This window comes from Phascolarctos cinereus, unplaced genomic scaffold, assembly GCF_003287225.1.
Source record: "Phascolarctos cinereus isolate Bilbo 61053 unplaced genomic scaffold, phaCin_HiC Scaffold_4;HRSCAF=312, whole genome shotgun sequence".
Classification (NCBI taxonomy): Eukaryota; Metazoa; Chordata; class Mammalia; order Diprotodontia; family Phascolarctidae; genus Phascolarctos; species Phascolarctos cinereus.
The window spans coordinates 85,082,868-85,104,333 of NW_027555847.1; the positions used below are offsets into that span (position 1 = coordinate 85,082,868).

General features: G+C 39.2%; 1 protein-coding gene across 1 annotated transcript in view; it reads right to left on the reverse strand.

Annotated features, from left to right (window-relative positions):
• Positions 1-20,678, reverse strand: part of DOCK3 (dedicator of cytokinesis 3) — a 512,545-nt gene extending 491,867 nt beyond the window's left edge. The window contains 1 exon segment of the mRNA XM_020999119.2: positions 20,588-20,678. Within this exon segment, the coding sequence (XP_020854778.1) occupies positions 20,588-20,624 (37 nt within the window). The 5' untranslated portion in view covers positions 20,625-20,678.
• Between the last annotated feature and the right edge of the window lie 788 nt (positions 20,679-21,466).

A 21,466-nucleotide genomic window follows, 5' to 3' on the forward strand; every position in this document is an offset into this window, starting at 1 on the left:
TTATTGTAAATAAAAGATAATTCTTCACAAAAACTAATAAAATGTTTGAAGGGCTAATAAAATAGATAAGCCTTTAGTAAATATGATTATTAAGAGGGTAGAACATCAAATCAATAAGATAGCAAGCAAACAAGGCAAAACTACAACAAAACTTTCCAAAAATATGAACTCAGCTACAGAAAAGTTCAACCTTCATTTATGCAAAAAAACCTAAAATCCTTTACAAATTATAATCATAGAGGGACCTTTTTAATGTCATAAAACATATTTATTTAAAACCCCAAACAAGTATCACATCCAATTAGTTATACTAGAAGCTTTGCTAATAAATGCGGGAGCAAAGCAAGGATGATTACTCTTTCCACTATTATTTGATATAGTTCTGGAAATACTAGCAATAGGGATGAAACAAGAGAAAATAATTAAAGATGAAAAGATAAAGAGGAGATAAACTATCACTATTTGCTGATGACATGGTTTGCTTAGAAAATTCTAGACAATCAGTAAAGAAACAAGAAGACACCTCCATCCTTTTGTAGAAGTAGGGGGGCCACAAGTATGGTACACTGCACATGTTTTCAGACTTTTTGATATATTACTGTTTTGCTTTTCTCTCTTCTTTTTCTGTCTTTTTTTAAAAAATATTATTTATTATATGGGATAGTCCTCTGAGAGGAAGAGGGATGCTGGGGAAAATTGTGGTGATGTTAAAAATTTTTTAAATGTATTTTTAGAAATAAAGGGCTTTTTTGTCTTTTTGTATTCTAGTTCAAAATGAATAAAAAAAATTTAAAAGAAGTATAAAAAAGTGGGGTGGGGAGGGAGGAAGAAAATTTTTTTAAAGTACACAGTAGAAAAAAAAAGAAAACTTGGAAGCACAGAAAAGCAGGGTAACTTTGAAAATAATGTATAGCATTTGTTACAGAGCTTTTTTAAAAAAATAAACTACTTCATGCTAAGCACTTTGCTAAGTACATTACAAATATCAACTCTTCTAACCTTCACAACAACCCTGGGAGGTAAGTGCTAGTGTTATCCTTATTTTATAGCTGAGGAAATTGGGGCAGGCAGAGATTAAATGACCTACCCAAGGTCACACAGCTAGTTTAGTGATATCTACTAAAATGGAAATACATAGTTTTATATCGAATCCTCTTTTTATGTTGTGCTGTGTACATGGAAACGTTCTTTTTTGTCTTTTTGTATTCAAGCTCAAAATGAACTTCAAAAATTTAAAAAGAAGTGAAAAAAAAATAAGAGGCTATTTACTGAGGTGGTAGAATAAGAAAAATTCATACAAAAAAGCATCTCCCACCAAGAAAAAAAAGCCTGGGCTACTCAGAGAGCATACATAGCCAAAGCATAAACTCATAGCTTCTGACTGGAAGTCTTTGTCTACATCTATAGAATCTTAATGAAGTTCCTCTTAAGTAGGTATGGCCATGTGATTGGCTCTGAGGGATGCTGCCTTTGCAACACCCAGAGGCTGACTTTCCTCACACCTCTCTTGATTGTCTTCTGTCATCAGCCACTGCTGTTCTGGGGTCACTGCTATAGATTCTGATGAGAAAGCCAAATCTTCTGACCTTTCTAAGTTCACAATATCTGCCTCTAGTCAAAGGGTGGGAAGAGAGTAAGACTCCCCCTCTCTCCTCCTTATTCTTCTCATCTTCCTCGCTTTCTTCCTCCTCCTCCCCTTAAGCAATTCTCTTTGAGAGGTTTGGCTGCAACTGCTTCTCCACTAGGCTGACTACTATCAGAATATCAGATTCTAAACTGGCCTGAAACTTTTGGTAGATGGTTTCCATTGAGGTGTCTAGGAATTGTTCACACTTAATTTTCACTTTGACTGACTGATTCCTTAATGAAATCCAAAAGCATTCTCACCCGATAAACTAACTCCCTGACCCCAGCCAATTTCCTAATTCTAACTGAATAATATTAACACTACTCTATAGGAATCTACACTCTTATGATTCCTGTATCTCATAATTCACTCATTGTTTAGCCTCTTAAAGTCTGGTTTCTGTTCTGTAGATCATTGGATTTAAAGCCAAAAAAAAACCCCTTTCATTTTAAAGATAGGAATATTGATCCCCAGGAAGTTGAGCCAGAAAAGAACTTAGGATTGATCTACTACAATCTTCTCATCTTACAGATAAGAAAAACAAGTTCTAGAAAAGTTAAATGAAACTTGTCCAAGGTCATAAAGTAGTGAATGACAGAGCCAAGATTCTAACCCAACCACCAAACAGTTCAGTCTTTGCATGGCAACATGAAGTACTCCACACCATATCATGGTGGTCACATATAAGAGCAGAGCTGAGAGTAATGTCCCAGGCTTCAGGCTGCAACTCCAAGTCCCTTTCGAAACACTTTACTAAAAATGTTCTCTCTGAAGTCACTAATGGCTTCCTTGTTGCCAAATCCAAGGGTATTTTCTACGGAAATTCTGCTGGATGAAGTTCTGAAGGGTCTACCCCTCCTCAATGAGAATCACTTCTTCCCTGGACTCACAACACAGAACTCATTCATTGAACAATTCAACAAGGATTTATTAAGCATATTCTATACTTGGAGTGCTCCTGTACTGGGGACAAGCAGAAAAATGAAACTGGTCTTACCCTCAAGGAGCACACATCTTAGAAGGTGGGGAGTACATGCAAAAGACATACACAGATAAGTAAATTTATATGAATTTGGGGTAGTAGGGCATAGTAACACAGCAGGAGGAATCAGGGCAGGTGATGTAAAAGCAACATCTTCTCCCACAAAGACTGTGCTGGTTTTGTTTTTGTTTTGTTTCCCCCCTAAAAGAGGATTAAATCATCTTTGAGATTTGAATCATCCAGGGAACTCAAGCTTGAACTATTGAGGCTGCTTCCTGGTCACCTAAATATAAAAACTTAGAGGACAAGAGATAAGAGGGAAACAAACATTTATTAAGCACCTACTTCATGCTAAGCACTTTGCTAAGGACATTACAAATATTATCTCTTCCAACCCTCACAACAACCCTCAGAGGATATAAAATATCCTCATTTTATAGCTGAGGAAATTGAGGCAGGCAGAGGTTAAACGACTTACCCAACGTCAAGCAGCTAGTAAGTGTCTGAGGCCATATTTGAACTCAGGTCTTCCTGAATCCAGGACTAATGACCTATCCACTGTGCCACTCTGACCAGCATGCCACCATGGCAGAGGCAAAGTCAGAAAAGCTACATCCAACTGAATTAATGCTAAATCCTTGCTGAATATACTTTCCATTCTATTAAATAAGCCTCCTTCCATTAGCTGTTAGGTGATTCATATTAGTTCTTTTCTGTCTCAAACCTGAACCACCCAACCAGGATCAGTCTCCCCCATAATAGTGGGAGGGGGGGACCTGGAAAGACCTTTTGCAGAAGGAGGTATCTGAGCTGAGTTTTGAAGGAAACCAGGAAAGATTGGAGGTAGAAGTGAAGAGGGAAAGAATGACAGGTATGGGGGTAGCCAGCAAAAAAAAAACACTGATTCAGGAGACATAGTATCATGTTCAAGGAATAAGAGGACCAGAGTTGCTGGAATACAGAATACATGGAGGACAGTAAAGTACAAGAAGACTAGAAAACATAAAGTTTCCAGGTTTTTATAGCTTCCATGGTTTTATATTTGATCCTCTAAGTAACAGGGAGCCACTGGAGTTTATTGAATAGAGAGGTGGCATGGTCAGACCTGTACTTTAAGAAGATTAATTTCGGAACTAAATGGAGAGTGGACTGGATGGGGACAGACTTGGGGCAGGAAGACCAACCAAGAGGGTATTGCAATGGTCCAGGTGTGAGCTAATGATGACCTGCAGGAGGGTGGGGGCTGTGTGAATGGAGAGAAGACAAAATAAAGGAGACATGCTGTGTAGGCAGAAATTACAAGACTTGATAATAATTGGGCAAGGTTTGAGTGAATTGATATTGATCCTGAAGTTACAAGTCCAGGGCACTGAAAGGATGCTAGTGCCCCCCAGCAGTATTAGGGAAATTGGTCAAATGTCAGAAAGATAATCAGTTCCATTTTGGAAATGATCATAGGCTATCCAGTTCAAGATGTCCAATAGGCAGTTGATGGTGTAAGACTAGAGGTCAGAAGAGATGTTAGGGTTGGCAGCTGACAGGTGTTAGAGTATAGTTTAGGAGAAAGACTGGACTGAATATATAAATTTGGGAATCATATACATATATACATACATATATGTGTATATATGTATATATCATATTATATATATATACACATATAATATATATACACATATATATAAATATAACATTTATATCAACATAGATGATGAGATCACCAAGGAGAGTCTAAAAATAGACGAGACAAAGCCCTGGAAGATGGGGTGGGAGACAGTAACCTTTGCTGGATCATTACTTCATCATTACTACAACACTCCACTTCTATTACAGTTCTGCTCCTAACTCTCAAGAAATCTCCACTATACCCCAGCAGCCTCCTCACCTTGGAAGATGCCTCTGAACCTGAGGTCTTCTTATCCTGGAAGATCTTTCTACCCTTGCCGTTTCTTCCTTTTATTGGTGAGTTCTTCCCAGAATTTCCATTTTGAGGAAGTGTCCAGACCGGCAATGTTTACTCTACTCCTCCCCCATCCCCTCTCGTTACTCTCCAGGCTTCTCCACCATGTCCCTGTGTAGGTAGCTTCTTCCCCCTTTAGAATGTAAGCTCATCTCTTCCAGGTCCCATGGGAAACAAGATGAAGGACTAGATACTTTCTCTTATCCCTAAGATCTCTCAAACCTCTTCAAAACAGAAAACATGCACCAAAATAAAACAACTTCCACCGTTCCCATGGTCTAGGACACCCAGAATTCAAAAGAAGGTTAAAAAATTGAATTGACTCTCACTGACTCTGAGCTCACTCAGCATCCCTCCTCTACTTCTCATGATAACAGCAGTGAGGCTGCACTAGCAGACCCAAGGACCCACAATAAAACCCAACCCCATGCCTTGGTCCTCTGTTCCAAGAGACCCTGGAACCAGATTGCAGAAGTTTGCTCAGGACATGATGAACAGCTAGCTCAGTGGCAACCCTTTGGGGATAAAATCCTGCTTGGGAGGAGGGGGTGATCATGACCCCCACAGCACCAGTGCCACAGAGCCCTGACATGCCACTACCAGGATGGACAATTCTGTAGCACAAGCAGGGCAACTTTCTGAACTGCTTATGTGGGGTCTGACAATTGATAAACACAGGGAGCCAGGCAGAATAACAGTGTGGGTATGGAGAGGGTGGAGCTGTTCAGCACTCCACTAAGCCTGAGGGGAAAGAGCTCAGCATCTAGCTGGGGCCAGAGACCTAGGCTGATCAACTGTGAATTGCCCACTATTTAAGGAGGCTGAGCCACTCTAAGATCCAGCCACCAAAGAAACTACCATCAGAGGGGACAGTCAGAATGTACATAGGGGAAAGTAAGGAGAAAAAAAAGACTGAAATTACCAAAGATCCCAGGAAAAAGCAAACTCAAAGATATTGAACAAAAGTAGATAAATCAATAGAGAAAGCATTAACAATAGAATGAAATATTGCCTCCAGATCTAATAAATGAGTTCAGGCATCTATGAATAAATACTGCAAAACAAAGAAAAATAAATCAATACTTAATGAGACAGAAGACCCTGCGGAAGGTGGAGAGAACATGGAACTACAATATACTGTTTCTGAATGGTTCAGAAAAGAAGAATCATGACAGCAGAATTTATGTCCTGCACAGCAAAAACAATGGGCAGAATACAAAAACTAGAATCTACGATGGCAAGTCTCACAAAAGAAACAAAAGACAGAACAATAGGCTGAGAATGTAAATATACAGAAGTAAAGGACAATCTTGAAGAAAAGAAGCAAAATCCCCCAATAACATTAAAAGAAAATACATTCATTATGTAAGTCATACCGATCTTGAAGACAGAGTGTAAGAGACAACCTAAGGATCACAGGTCTCCCAGAAGAACACAACAGGACTGAAAACCTTAACACCACAATTCAGAAAATAATAGAACTGTCTAGAACTTCTAAACATAGAAAATTAAAGGCCAATTGAAAGAATTTATAGTTTACCTCCAGAAAAAAACCCAAGGCTGCAAGCTCCAAGACAGTAGTGTTCTAATTTATTCAAATCAAAAACAAGTCTTTCAAGTGATCAGGAAATACAAAGGAAAGGAAATTTAAATAATGCAAAACTATTTGTACACACAAGAAAATGTAGTTGGAATGGAATAATGTGTTCCAAAGAGCAATGGAGCTCAGGATGCAAATCTGACTATAAAAAGATGGACATTCAAAATAATAAAGAAGTGTTTAAAACATTTTAGAAAGAAAACCAGAATGGAAGAGATTAATTGCTTCTCAAACAGGCAGCCAAGTCATCACAACAAGTGACAACCAGTAAGAAAAGGAGATGAGTGAAGGCGGAGGTAACAGTATAGAAGCATGTATTGGTACAGGGAGGGGAGCAGCTAGGTGGCACAGTGGATAGAGCACTGGCCCTAGAATGAGAAGGACCTGAGATCAAACCTGACCTCAGACACTTACCAGTTGTGTGATCCTGGGCAAGTCACTCAACCCCAGTTAAAAGGAGGAGAAGACTTAGGGCATTGTGCACAGAACCTGGCAACATCCTGCCTGCAGGGGAATCAATTTTTTTTTTTATGAGACTACATTACAACACTGGAGGGTAAATGAAAGGGAAGAGGGAAGCAGAAAGATAGGGAAGAATGTGTGATGTGGTAGGGTCAAATTAAGTGTCAGGACTGAGAGGACAGTGGCTGCTATGGTATCAGAAAGAAGCACCTGCACAGGGAGGGGGGAGGGAAGGAAGACTGAAAAAGGAGGAAAGGGAAAAAGGTCTTGCTTTGGTGATTACACTGATCAAAGATCCTATGGTGAAGAAAGATAGTCTGTGTGAAGGGAGAAGGTGCCCTCCTTACTGAGTGTAGACTGGGGCATTTGGTGGTTGAAATTCTATTGGACCTACCTCAGGGAAAGGGAAATCCTGGGAGCAATTGGCACTTTGGGGAGTGGGAGAGCATGGACCTAGGGAGGAGATTTTAAGGCAAATAGTGGGGAGAAAGGTAACCATGGGAAGGAAGTGCTGGGCTGCATAATAAGGGATGTAGTAGAGGAGGGGCCCTACCATGAGGCAGCTTGTGCGACACCTGCAATAACTGGCAGTGTTCTAGGAGACAGACACAATGGAAAAGGGAAATCCATAAGGCAAGCTCTACAAGGCAGTGGTGAAAAGAACCTAGAGGGAAAAGCCTCGAATGGATACCTTGGAAGTTTTGATAGCATGAGAAACACAGATAAAAGAGAAAGACCAGATAATTATAGGGGTCATGAATCAGAGAACGAAGATCTAGACTAGACAAAAAGAGAGAATGGATAAAAAAGAAAGCAAGTGAAATCCTTTTTGGAAAGGGGCACAGAAAATGAAATTTAAAAAAAAATACTAGTTAACTAGACTAGTTGAAGGGGAAGAGATGAAGAAGAAATATACTTGATTAACTAAGAGGAAAAAAGAGAGACTAATAAACAAAACCCCAAAGAAAAAGTAGTAACAAACAAGAGAAGGGGTGAGGGGGTAAGGGGAAGAGAGCCAATGGGAACAGGGCCACCTCAAAAAAGATTAAGGTAAAGTAAACAGGGGAACACAGTACTGTGTTTATAGCAGAAAAGGGAAAAATCATAACTTGAAAAAAATATTGGGGACAGACGGAGGAAAATATAAACCTAACTCCCATAACTTTAAATGTGAGTGGATTAAACAATCCAATAAAATGAAGAAGAGTGACAGATTGGATAAGAAAACACAACCCTACAATCTGTTGCTTATAAGAGACACATAAAATACAAAAACATACACAAAATAAAACTGAGAAGACAGGAAAAAGTTTACTATGCATCAAGTGAATCCAAAAAACATGAGTTGTAATCATGCTATCAGACAAAGCGAAAACAAACATTCAAAAAATGAAAGGGGATAAAGAAGGAAACTACATTATGTTGAAAGGAACTAGAGACAACAAGCTAATATCAGTAATAAATTTATATATTCCAAATACCTTAGCATCCCAATTAATAAAGTAAACAGTATTTGAGGTTTAAAAAGACAGTAACACGAAAGTGACAAGAAACTTCAATAACTTTCTCCTAGTTTTGGAGAAATCTAACAGAAAGATAACCAAAAGGGAAAATAAGGAACTGAACAAATGTCTGGAGAAATGAGTTTTAAAAAACTTAAGTAATCTCCTAGATGGGACAGCAAAAGAATGTACATATTTCTCAGCACCACGTGGATCTTTTTAAAAAACAACTATATATTAGGGCACTATGATGTTTCAAACAAATGTAAAAAGGCAGAAATAGTTAATATATCATTTACAGACCACAACACAGTAAAAGTAATAATTGGTCCAGGGACTGCAAACAAAAGATACAGACCCACATGGAGACTTAACAATGAAATACTAAAAAAGTGGATCAAACAACAAATCATAGAAACAATTAATAACTATGTAAAAGAGAAAGATAATAAGAAACAACATAGCAAAATCTCTGGGATGCAGTTAAAGTAGTCTTGGGGGGGAATCATATCCTTATAAAAATATGTGCATATGTATATATATATATATATATATATGTATATATATATGTATATATATATGTATACATATATATATATATATATATGTATGTGTGTGTGTATAAATAAAATGGAAAAAGCAAGGATCTATGAGCTGAATATACATTTTTAAGGCAAGCCAACAAATAATTCTAAAATAAAGACAAAAGAGGAGATATTAAAAATTAGAGAGGAAAATAGATAAGTTAGAAACAAAAAAAAACCCATAGAAATGATAAATAAAACTAAAAGCTGGTTCTTTGAAAAGACTAATAAAGTTTGGTAAACTCTTAGCTAATCTGATTAAACAGAAGAGAACAGAAAATAAAATTGATAGAATAGCAGATGAACAAGGTGAAATTATAGCAAAACCAGAAGAAATAAAAATAACAATCAGAACATATTATTCACAATTATATTCTAACAAGAACACAAAAGAGAGTAATACTTTTTAAAATATAAAATATCTAAACTATCAGAAGTCCAGAGAGGTAGCTTAACCCAACCTCAGAAAAAGAAACAGAACCAGCTGTAAAGGAACTACCAAAGGAAAAAATTCATAGTCCCAATGAATTTGCTGAAGAATTCTATCAACTTTTTAAAAAATGGTTAGTACCCATACTTCACAAATTATTCTCAAAAAAAAGAAGAAAGCACCCTACCAGAGTCCTTGTATGAGACAAATATAGTCCTAATATCTAAGGCAGGGAAATATAAAATGCAGAAAGAAAACTATAGGCTAATATCATTAATGAACATTGACTCAAAAATTTAAGCACAATTTAGTCAAACAGATAAGAAATCATTCATTATGACGAAGTGGGATTTATACCTGGGACACAAGGATGGCTTAACATTAGGTAAACAAACAATATAATTAATCACTTTAAAAACAAAAACCACATGATCATCTCAATAGATCCAGAAAAAGCCTTTGACAAAGTACAGTATTCATGATAAAAACCCTACAAAGTTTAGGAATAGAAGGACCTTTTTAATATCATAAAAAATGTCTACCTAAAACCAATAGTAAGCATCATATGCAACGTGGATACACTAGAACTTTTAAAACAAATGCAGAAGTGAAGTAAGGACGCCCACTTTCCACACTATTTTATAAGTTTTTAATATGCTAACGATAGCAATAAGGCAAGAGAAACAAATTAAAGGCATAAAGATAGGTAAAGAAGAGAAACAAGTATCACTATTTGCTGAGACTATGATGATTTACTTGGAAAATCTTAAGAAATCAGTAAAGATACTAATTCAGACAATAGCTTCATCAAAGTTTCAGGTTACAAAATAAAACTTCAAAAAACAACATTTCCACTTAATAATAAAACACAAGAATAAATAAGAGAGAGGAAAATCTCATTCCAAATAAGTATAAAATACATGAAATATCTGGGGATTGCCCTACTAAAGCATACAAAAGACTTGTGTAGGTTCATTGTGAAGTGCCCTTAAAGAAATAAAGAGCTTGAATAGCTGGAGGAATATTCAGTGTTCGTGGCTAGACCGTGCTAATATAATAACAATGACAATACTACCAAAATTAATTCGTACTTTTAATGCCATACAAATAAAATTACCTATGGGATACTTCATAGGACTTGATAAAATAATAACAAAATTTATTTAGGAAAAGAAAATACCTAGAACAGCCAAGGAAATGATGAAAAGAAGTCAGGACAAAGGGGGATTAGCGCTTCTAGACCAAAACTGTATTAATAAATCAACAGTCATTAAAACCATCTGGTATTGCTGAAAAAAAAAAAGACAGATCAATGGAACAGATTAGACAAGGGAGAATCAGAAACAGTAGAACTCAAAAAGCCAGTATTTGATAGTGGAAAATATAAACTACCCAGGAAAAAATTCCTTATTTGATAAAAACTGGGAGGGGGGAAACTAGAAAGTAATTTGGCAGAAATTAGGTTTAGACAATACTTTATACCATATTCCATAATGCATTCTAAATAGATATGTGACCTTAATAGTAAAAATCATATAAATAATTAGAAGAAACACATCATATGCCTCTCACAGCTATGGGTAGGAGGTATATTCTTAACTAAAGGAGAGAGAGAGAGGCAATTACAAAAGATAAAATAGATAAATGTAATTACTTGAAACTGAAAAGCTTCTGCACAGACAAAATTAATGCACCTAGGACATGAAGGGAAGTAGTTAAATGGAAAAAAAAATCTTTGCATCAGACTTCTCTGATAAGAGTTTGGTCTCCAAGACAGATAAACAGTTACTAAATATATACATGTATGTGTGTATATATATGTATGTAGAAAGAGAATAGCCATTCCCCAATAGATAATTGGTCAAAGGGTATGAATAAACAGTTCTTAATAGAAAAATTGCAAAGTATTTACCACTACATGAAAGAATGTTCCAAATAACTAATAATAAGAGAAATTCAAATAAAACAACCCTGAGATTTCACTTCACTCTCTGCAAATTGGCAAAAAATGACAAAACATGACAATAGTCAATGCTGGAGGGGTTGTAGAATGATAGGCACACTGTTAGTGGAGTTGTGAAATGGAAATGACTATTTTGGAAAATTATTTGGAATTATGCAAATAAACTGACTAAAATGTTCATATCCTTTGAGCCAAAAATTCATTACTGGACTTTTAACTCCAAGGAAGACATCAATAAAATAGAAAGTTCCCATATTACTCCAAAATATTTATAGCAGCATATTTCGTGATAGCTAAGAAATGGAAACAAAGTAGACGCCTGTCAATTGGGGAATGGCTAAAAAATTGTGGCACATAAATGTAATAGAATATTATTGTGCTATAAGAAATAATGTATCTGATGAATATATAAAAACATAGAAAGATCTATACAAACTGATGCAGAGTGAAGTAAGCAAAGCCAAAAAAAATCTATACAATTAACTTTGTTGTTATTCAGTTGTTTTTTAGTTGTGTCCAATTCTTTGTGACCTCATTTGGGATTTTCTTGGCAGAGATACTGGAGTAGTTTGCCATTTCCTTCTCCAGCTTATTTACATGAAGAAACTGAGGCAAACAGAATTAAATGATTTGCCCAGGGTCACACACCTAGTAGGTATCTGAGGCCAGATTTGAATTCAGATTTTCCTAACTCCAGGCCCAGTATCCTATCCCCTACACCACTTAGTTGCCTCCATACAATAACTACAATAATATAAGTGGAAAGAACAACTACACACCGAAAAATGAAAAGTGAATGCAACAAAATATAAAGATCAAACAGGACTCAAATGAATAGCTATGAGGGGACGGCCCAAACTCACTCCTTCAGGGAGGCAGGAAGTCCACAGGTGTAATATATTGAGTATGTTTTCAGACTTTTTCAATGTATTGATTAATTGTACTGATTTTTTACCTCTCCAAAAACACTATTTGTTATATGGGGATGGTTCTCTGGGAGATGGAGGGGGAGGAATACTTGGGATAACTATGATGATGATGATGATGACATAAGAAACAGAAGACATCAATGAAAATTTATTTTTAAAAAGAGTATAAGCTTATTGAAGGTAGGGTCTGTTTTTCTTTTTCCTAGTATGAGTATTCTCAGTGCCTTAGCACAGTGTCTGACACACAGTACGTACTTAAATGTTATAAAGGACAGTCAAATAGGCAAGAGGAAAAAAAAAACTAGGAAAGAACAGTGACAAAAGCCAAGAAAGGAAGAAATATCCAAGAAGAAAGTGACAAAATGTTTAAAAAAGAAGTCACAGAGGATAATTCAAGAAAAGGCCACTGGATTTAACAGTTAAGAGATTACTAGCAATCTTAGAGATTTGGAGCTTAGATTTAGAGCTTCATGGGACCTCAGAGGTCATCAAATAGATGCCTTCATTTTACAGACAGGGAAATTTAGGCCCAGAGAGTTAAGCATCTTGTCCAAGATCACCTGGGTAGTAAGTTGTAGGGCATTTTCAATGGAATTGTAGGGCTGGAAGCAAGAGTCTCAGAAACTGTGAAATATGATCCATATACAGAGACGATTCTTTCTAAAAGCTTGGTAGTAAAAGGAAAAAAATATATAGCATCGAAGCTTGAGGGGATGGCAAGATTAAGTAAAGTTTTGTCTTGTTATGTTTTTTTTTTTAATGGGAGAGATCTGACTGTGTAATTACATGAAAGGGGATCATTAGATAGGGAAAAGAATGATGATGAAAGAGAAAAGGGTAATAACTGAAGAGGAAAGAGCTTGGAGACAGGGTTAAGCAGAAACAGGTCACAAGCAGAAAGGTTGGCCTTGTCAAGAAGAGCCACCTTTCCCTCAGAGAATGGAATAAAGGAAGAAAGAATAAATAAAGATATGGAGGGGTTTGGTAAGGAAGGGGAGATGAGAGAACTGCCTCTTTTCTCCTTTCTAACCTTGATATAAGGAAAAGCTTCTGAATAATTGGAGATTGCCCCATAGTAAAATGAGCTACTCATAGAGGTGATGGGTCATCCTTCACCAGTGGTCCTTAAGTAAAGGCTGGATGACCCCCTGCCAGTATCTTTTAAATGGATCCTTGGCAATCAGTTAGACTAAATAAACAGCCTCTTTCTGACTCTGAGATTGTTATGATTACTTCCTAATGAAATTTAATTATGACTCTAAAAATCCCTCCCACTGCTCTGGGAACAAATGGAATCCTCTTAATTCCTCTTCCACAAGAATGACTCCCAAATACTTGAATACAGCTATTAGCCTGAAATCTCTTCCCCAGATTAAAGATCTTGAGGTCCTTCAGCACCTTAGTTGCCTTCCTCAGATGCTCTCCAGCTTATTAAAGTCCATCCTGAAACAATACTCCAGACAGGTCTGGACCAGGGCAGAGTATATCAAGACCATTACCTCCCTAAGATGGCCTAAGCTTACCTTAGCTTTTTTGGCTACAATATAACACTAATGACTCATTGACTTTGCCATCTAGTAAATGTGTTGATTAACTCCAATTTATCCTATTTGTATCAGTTGTTTGCATATTGCTTCCTCCCTTAAAATGTGAGCCCCTTAAGATCAGGAACTGTTTTTTGCCTTTCTTTTTTTTTTTGTCTTTTCTTCCTTTTTTTGTAAGCACTTAGCACTGTGCCCAGCACATAATAGGCATTAACAAATGTTTGTTGACAAAACTTGACACTAAAAGCCTCAAATCTTTTTTAATCCTACTTATATCCAGCCATAGCTCCTACAGCTTATACCTATGAAGTTAATTTTTTGAACCTTAAAGAAAGAGTTTACATTTTTCATATTAGATTTAGTTTATAGTTCTACTCAGATGAGGTATTTTTGGATCCAATGTAGCATGGAGCTCGTCTAGCTTTGTGTCCCCCGGAAATTGTTAGGTATTTCATCTCTACCTCCTTGCTTCCCTGACTTCCTCCAAATCTCAGTGAAAGTGTCCCCTTCTTTAAGAAGCCTTTCCCAGTAGTCCTTAATTTCAGAGCCCTCCCCCTGAGACTACCCCCAACTATCCCCAAGTAGATATAAATGCAGATGTAGGTATCTCTTCTTTGTACATAGCCGTTTGCACTTATCTCCTCAATTAGACCGTGAGCTCCATGACAGAAGGGACTGTTTGGTTTTTGCTTTTCTCTCTATTTCTAGCACTTAGCACAGTGAGTGACACATAGTAGGCAATTAATAAATGTTAGCTGACAATGACTGATTGATCTATGGTTTCATGCAAGTCATGGATATAATATTTCAACAGTACAGAGCAAATAATAGATTCCTGGGGCATTCCACTAGATGCTTTCCAAATTGATGCTGAGCCATTAACAGCTTCATCATCACTAAGCCCTCAGCTCAGCCTCAGATCTCCTCTGTCAGCACACTGATTTGCTCCACCTCCTTCATGTTGATTTGTTCCACCTCTACCCTGGCTGCCAGGCCTGCCAGGAGAGTAGCCTCCTTTCCCTACCCTTCAGCACTTTCCATCACCCCTTTATGTTTTGTCTTCCCCTACTCAAACTGAGAGTAAGGACCACCTGGTTTTCTTTCTTTTTTTTTTTGTATGCCCAACACTTAACACAGTGCCTAGCACAGAGTAAGGGCTTAATAAATTATTCCTTTTTCTCTCTAATCATGCTCCTGGAAGCTTTAGGTAGTAATTTCCAATTGAATCTCTTGGTTTGGACATCTATAAAAAATTTGGTTTCTATTGCCATCAGTTATCCCCCTTTGAAAGCCCCAATTTACAATCTAGGAAAGCTAAAAACACTTGACTCAACAATAATGGCAACTAACTACAATACTTAATTACAGAAGTTGTTATTTTTTCCACTCCATTTGCTAATAATAACATTTTATTAGCAAGTCTTTGCAGCTTCTAGGTCTTCCATTGTTTCCCTTTTTAAATTACCATAGATATTTTCTCTTGGAAGGATTTTAATAAATACTGGTTCACTGACTGACCAGCACAGTTTTTAAGATCTGCAGATGCATAAACTCAGTGCCTGAAGAAATAGGTGTGCAATGCTTCAGTCTTCAAGAGTTTAGTTCCATTATCCATTTATTCTTCCTTGTGACTCTTTTTTTTCTCAAGCAAGAAAACTGCTTAAATTTTTGTAATAGAAGTCAAATCTCTTTTTTAGACCAGAATTCAGAAAAAAAATAATTTAAGTCAGAAAAATGATGCCATTTTGGAGGGAAAATGAATTAATAGAATCAAGTAATCCCAGCAAGTTCTTCCTGTTCAGTAACTAAGTGGGGCTTAGTTGCTAGCTCTGGGGTGCCATACTCCACTCAATTTTCTAAGCAAAATGGATCATAGGATCTAGAACTGGAAGAAACCTCAGAAGCCATCTACTCCAACCCCCTCATTTTACAGATGAGGAAACTGAGGACCAAGGAGATACAATGACTTTCCCATAGTCACATTGCTAATAAGTGTCAAAGGCATAATTTGAACCTAGATCTTCTAAATCCAGTGCCAATGTTCCTTCTACTGTACCACAGTACTTACCCTGGACCGTACAGTGTGATTTTGAAGGATGAAAGGGGAAAGGCACCAGCTTTTGGAGGACCAAGAAAAGCCTAATATAGAAGGTGATACTGACCCTTTCCCCAGGTCTAATTCTTGGGAGCTAATCCTAGAAAGAAATTAGGGATTCTAGAAGAAATAGGTAAGAAGAAAGTATATTCCAAGTTAGAGGAACAGCCGCTAAAAAGACAATGGGAAAATGTAGTGCCACATACAAAGAACAGGAAGAAGGTCAGACTGCCTGTAGAGTATGGACGGAGGAGAATGAGCAAGAGATTAGAAAAGATGGATAGTCAGGTGGCAAAGGGTTTTGTACGCCAAACAGAAGAGTCTATATTTAATCCTGGAGGTTATAGGGAAGCACTGGAGTTTATTGACTACTAAGCAAGGAAAAGGAGAAATTAAGGGGGTCAAAAGGCCCTGGAAGGTCTTTTATAGTAACAACAAAAAAAAAATCAGACCCCTAAATCAACAACACTGTTGTGCGAAAATATTTTGTAAAGCTATAAAAATGAGAAACAAATGAGTAGTTGTTGTTTCAGCCATACTAGGCTGATAAATTTAAAGAGAAATCATGGAAAGAGATGCGTCTTAGAGAAATAGATGAGTTTTCTCACCTAATCGGCTTAGAACAGGAGCCTTCTTACAAGATGTAAAATAGAAAGTGGGAGAAGGGGGGCTTTCTAGGCATATAGGGTAGCAAGGACAAAAGTAAAACCTAAAAATAGACAAGAGAATATTAGTAGCTGGGTTTTGGCTACAATTTACATTGAATAAGCCCTTCAATATGTAACACATATGTAATCTAGGAGGGAAAAAATAAGTTGGCCAAATGTGAAACTGGACCTTGTATATTCATTCCCGAGAGAGGTTGAAGGAAATAGTCAATTGTTGAAAAACTAAAAAGGATTTACACATGCTGAGATATATAAACATTTTCCTAGTTTGTGGAAGAAAGACCCAGGCAGGGTCACATAGTAAGAGCAAGAAATAACAAAAAATACAGTGGTATATAACCCTCCAATGTCATGAGCACACTGAATGAGCTTGGATGAAAGTCATGTAAGAGGAACAAGCATGGACCAGGATTCTAATCTCCAACATTAGAAGAAACACCCTCATTGATGAGATCACAGACCCATCCTCCATAGAACTGTCAAAGTAATCTTCCTAAGATTTAGATCTCTTCATGTTACTCTCATGCTCAACAATATCCAATGCTTCTCTATTGCCTGTAAGATAAAATACAAAATCCTCAGCTCGGCTTTTAAAAACCTTCACAATATAGCTCCAGCCTACCTATCCAGATCTATTTCAAATTCCTCCATATGCTCTACATTCCAGTCAAATTGGCCTGTTTCCTGAATTCCAAAATTTGCTTTTACACCTTTGCACAATCTGTCCCACGTGCTTGGTCTGCAGGCTCAACTCATCTTTGCCTCATAGAACCCTTATTTTCATTAGGGTTCAACCTGGATACTATTTCCTACAGGAAGTCTTTCATGATTGCCTTAGTTGTCAAGGAATCTCCCTCTTCAAATTATTCTTTGCTTACCTCTCTGTGTAACTTCTTTCCCCCCACTTGTAGAATATAACTTTCCTGAGGGTAGGGACTGTTTTTCTTATTGTCCTTATATCCCTGCCCCAAAGAGAATAACTTGCACATAACAGGTATTTAATAAATTCTTGGCATTATTTCTAAGAGAAAATTCTCCTTTAAGTTCCAGTCAACTAGAAAATGAACTTTTGGGAAATAAGCCATTTGTAAGTCAGTGAATGACTAAATTGGAATAGGGTATAAGGGAAAAAGAAAAGGGCAGAAGAAAGAAAGGCTTCTGGAAGAAAACAGTGAGAATAGCATTTACTTGGCAAAAAAAAAAGAGTAGTTAGATTAAGAGAATCCCCCTCCTCCCCAGAGAACAGGACCCCTTTTAGTCTGATGTCATGTATCCTAGAGCCCCTTGACAATCTGGTAAGGCCTGTGGGCCCCTCCTCAAAATAATGTTTTTAACTGCTTGGTGGAAAGGCTGTATTTCAACTAGAGAAGAGATAAAGACGTACTTTATTTTCTCATCCAAGTTCAGGGGCCCGCTGAAATCTATCCAAATTTCAGGTTACATGGACCCCAGGTTAAAAACTCAGAGCACAGAGAATGTCTTCAAAGTAATGGTTTCATTCATTCAATAGACATTTCAGCAACAAAAATTGTGTGGTCAGCATTTTGCAACTACAATCTAAGGAAGCAGTGGCTTTCTTTATTCCAGCTTAATAAAATATCAATAACTTTGTCCCACCTTCTAGACAGTCTCAAACATCAAAATGCTTTAAGACATACAGTGCACCTGGTTAGAAAGCTTCTTAATAGCTTTATATAACATTATGTTCTGTTTACATACAAGAGGATCTTTACACAAGCAGTAGAGGTGCCAATATAAGAAACAGAGTATGATCTACTGCTTTAAGCATTCAAGATTGGTGGTTTATTACTTGAAACATTGTAAAATGAGCAAAGTAGTTTCAAGAACAAGTTTTAGAGCTGATAAACAATTGACTCTTTTGTTTCACCAAAATGTGTACTTTGTATGCAGGGAGATTCTTCAAGGCAAAGGGTGAAGCCTAGAGCTGGATCTTGGCCCTGCACTTCTTTCCCCAGAGTTCCCCAATGGCTTCTCAGCTGCCAGAGTGGAGCAAAGGTCCCATTCCAGCTCTAGATGCATTTCCCCGTACTCCAACCAACCCCATTCCTGGTGACAATTATGTTAAGATATATTACATAAAAAGAAAACTTTCTTAAGTTGCCATTTTAAGTAAAAGTAAGTCTCTGGTTAAAAACACAGGTTTTCCCACCAGCATAAGAACATTTCCAATTCCCAAAATGAAATAAAAATTAGCGTTGGCATGGCACTTTGCCATAATGGAAACGTACAAAATTATATCACAATATACCACCTTATTATAACTTTCCAAAATATTTGCTTTACCACTGCCAATTTCACATTTTTGAAGCTAAATTTTGAAGCCTATTAATTTAAGCAAAAAAAAATTAAATCGGGCTTCAAAAAGGTGATATACATTAATCCGTGGAAATACGTCATGAAAAACATTTGTTTAAACAGATTTTTCATCTATAATAGAAGCACCAAAAATTAGGTTGTAGCCTCAATACGTTAATGTGGCTCCAATAGAAAAACTGACAGGTGATACACATGACAAATTTACAATAATGCAATATCATATTCTTCTACTCTATAACTGACATGAAATAACACTACCTTGCTCATAATAAGAACAAATTTTGACATTCAGTAATTTTTAAAGTGTTTAAACTTTTAGTCCAGTGTAATGTTGAAAGAATTCTTTAGCTTTAGAGTTCAAATATAGATTAAAGATGACTGTAGAATAAGTGAAATAATGTTTTCTTGTTTATACCCTTTAAAGAGGTCTAAATATTTTTAAAGCACGTATTTCATTTAAAGCAATTCAACATTACCACATATGCAGAAGACTTGCTAAATATTTACATTTCTCTAGGAGGAAATGAATGAAAAGGAATCAACAAATGTTCACAATTTTGTATGTAGCAAACTGTCAACACTATAATCTTTTATTTTCATACCTAAAATCCAAAATAAACAAGCTCACCAAATTGGGGAATCTATAAAACTCGAGTGGAAAAAATATTGAGGTTAACCCTAAGAACCAGAGTAGCATATTGTTGAAGAGTTTGATTTTTCTCCTGACAAAATTCCGACACCAAGCTTCATCAAAAGTGCCCCAGGCGGATTTCTCAGCAGTCACTGCATGGACTGCTCCTACTCTGCCTATCCAGAGAATGCAGCTTAATCTAAAAAGCCTCACTAACTTTAAAATCGGTCATCGTACAAACACCACATTTCATTGTGTACTGTCTAATGTTTCTTTCTGTTCCTGGAAACAAGCGCCTGCTCTCAGTCAGCACCGCATCGCTTGCGCCCCCTAAAGTCCCATTTTTCTGATTCACAAAGTCCCGCTCATCAAGATCAGAGGGAAGATTAAAATGGGGGGAAGAAAAAGAGGAAAAAAATCGCACTGATTAATAGATTAAACCGGTGAGACAGTGTGATTATGTTTGCCGATTGGATGCTTGGAAACCCCGGCTTCCCTATCGAAAGCAATAGTTGAAATGGATTTCTGAAATCCTGGTGAACTGGAAATGCCAAGAGACACCACCCCAGCAGACGATTCTCCGCCACAGAGACCGCACCATGCCTGGTCTAAAACGCAACCAGCGGCCGGTCCATCTCCCTCCATCCTAACTAGAGGGCCGCAGCTGCCCCGCGACCTGAGCCAGAATCCAAAATGGGGGGGGAGCCTATGGAAGTGGAGGAGGAAAGTAGCGGGGGGAGAAGAAGCGTCAGGGCTGTGGCGGCTGAAGAACCGAACCAGGGGGCTGCAGATGTGACAGACGCAAACACCGTGGTACCAACACATGACAGGACTCCGAGACGCTGAGGCTGCTGATGCTGCCATCAGCTATATATGTACGAGTACAATCCTCGCCTCTTTCCCTCCCCAATCACTGGAGAGCCATGCAACGCGCCCCCAAAACCCACACGATACCCCCCCTCCACCCCCGCTCACAATACTCCCGTCCTTCTCCAGCTCTCCCCCGCACAGTCCTGTGCCCCTCCCCCTCACTCCTCCCAGCTGGAGGTGGGGAGGGGTCACTCCCCCCTGACCCCCCCCAGCCCCGGGGGAAGGAGAAGAGGGGTCACCCCTGACCCCCCCCGATCCCGAGGAAGGAGAGGAGGGGTCACTCCCCTTGATTCCCCCTTCCAGTCCCAGCGAGAGAGGAGGAGGGGTCACTCGCGCTGACCACCTCCCCCCCGCCCAGGAGCCCGCTCAGGGGACAAGGGGTGGAGGAGGGGTCCGCACCTACCTACGCCGTATTTCTCCTCCTCGGTGGGGGTCCACATGGCCAGGCCGAAGGAGCCGCTTCCCCTGCGGTCTCAGCGCGGATCAACAGTTTCCCTGGGCGCGGGGGTGGCTGCCGGGGCCGGGGCTGCCGCCGCTGATGCTGCTGATGCTGATGCTGATGCTGCTGCCGTTGCCGCGGCTCCGGGGGCGGCTGGCAGCCGGGCTGGCTCCGGGCTGGGCTCCGGGTTTCTGCGCCCCGGCGGCGGCGGCGGTGGCGCACTCGGAGCCCGCCGGGGGCGGCGAGCGGGCGGGCGGTCAGCGACTCATGCCGGACAGAAGCCGAGGCCGGGCGGGATGGGGCGGGATGAGGCGCGGGTGGAAGGCACCTCCGCGGGCTCCGGAGGGAGGGGTCTCCCGGCCCAACCCCGGGCTCTCTCCCCCTCCCTCTAAAGCAGCCCCGCAGCTCTGGGTCCGCGAAGGCAACACTCGCTCCCTCCCGGCAGGCAGCTGCTGCTGCTGCTCCCGCTCCTTCTCCTCTCTCCTCTGCTCTCCCCTCCTAGCACCGCGGCTCCCTCGCTCGCCAGGATCCTGCGCATGCGCTCCCTTACGCCTCGAGCGGGGTCTCGCGCACCCGGGCTCCTGCCACCAAGACCCAGCACGCGACCCAGGGCCTCACACCTCCGCCTCCCCGCTCGCGTTGCCCTCTCTCTCAGCGCTACCCCTTCTGCCTCCACTCCAGTGGGAAGTGAGGAAAATCCGCAAGAGGTGGCTGGCTCGCGGAGGCCCAAGAGCAGCGGCGGTGACCACGGGGGTCGTTCCATAGCGACTGTCACTCTCCGATCCCCGCCCCCCCCCCGCCCTGTCCCGCAGACCCACACCCCTTATTTGCACCCTCTGCTGC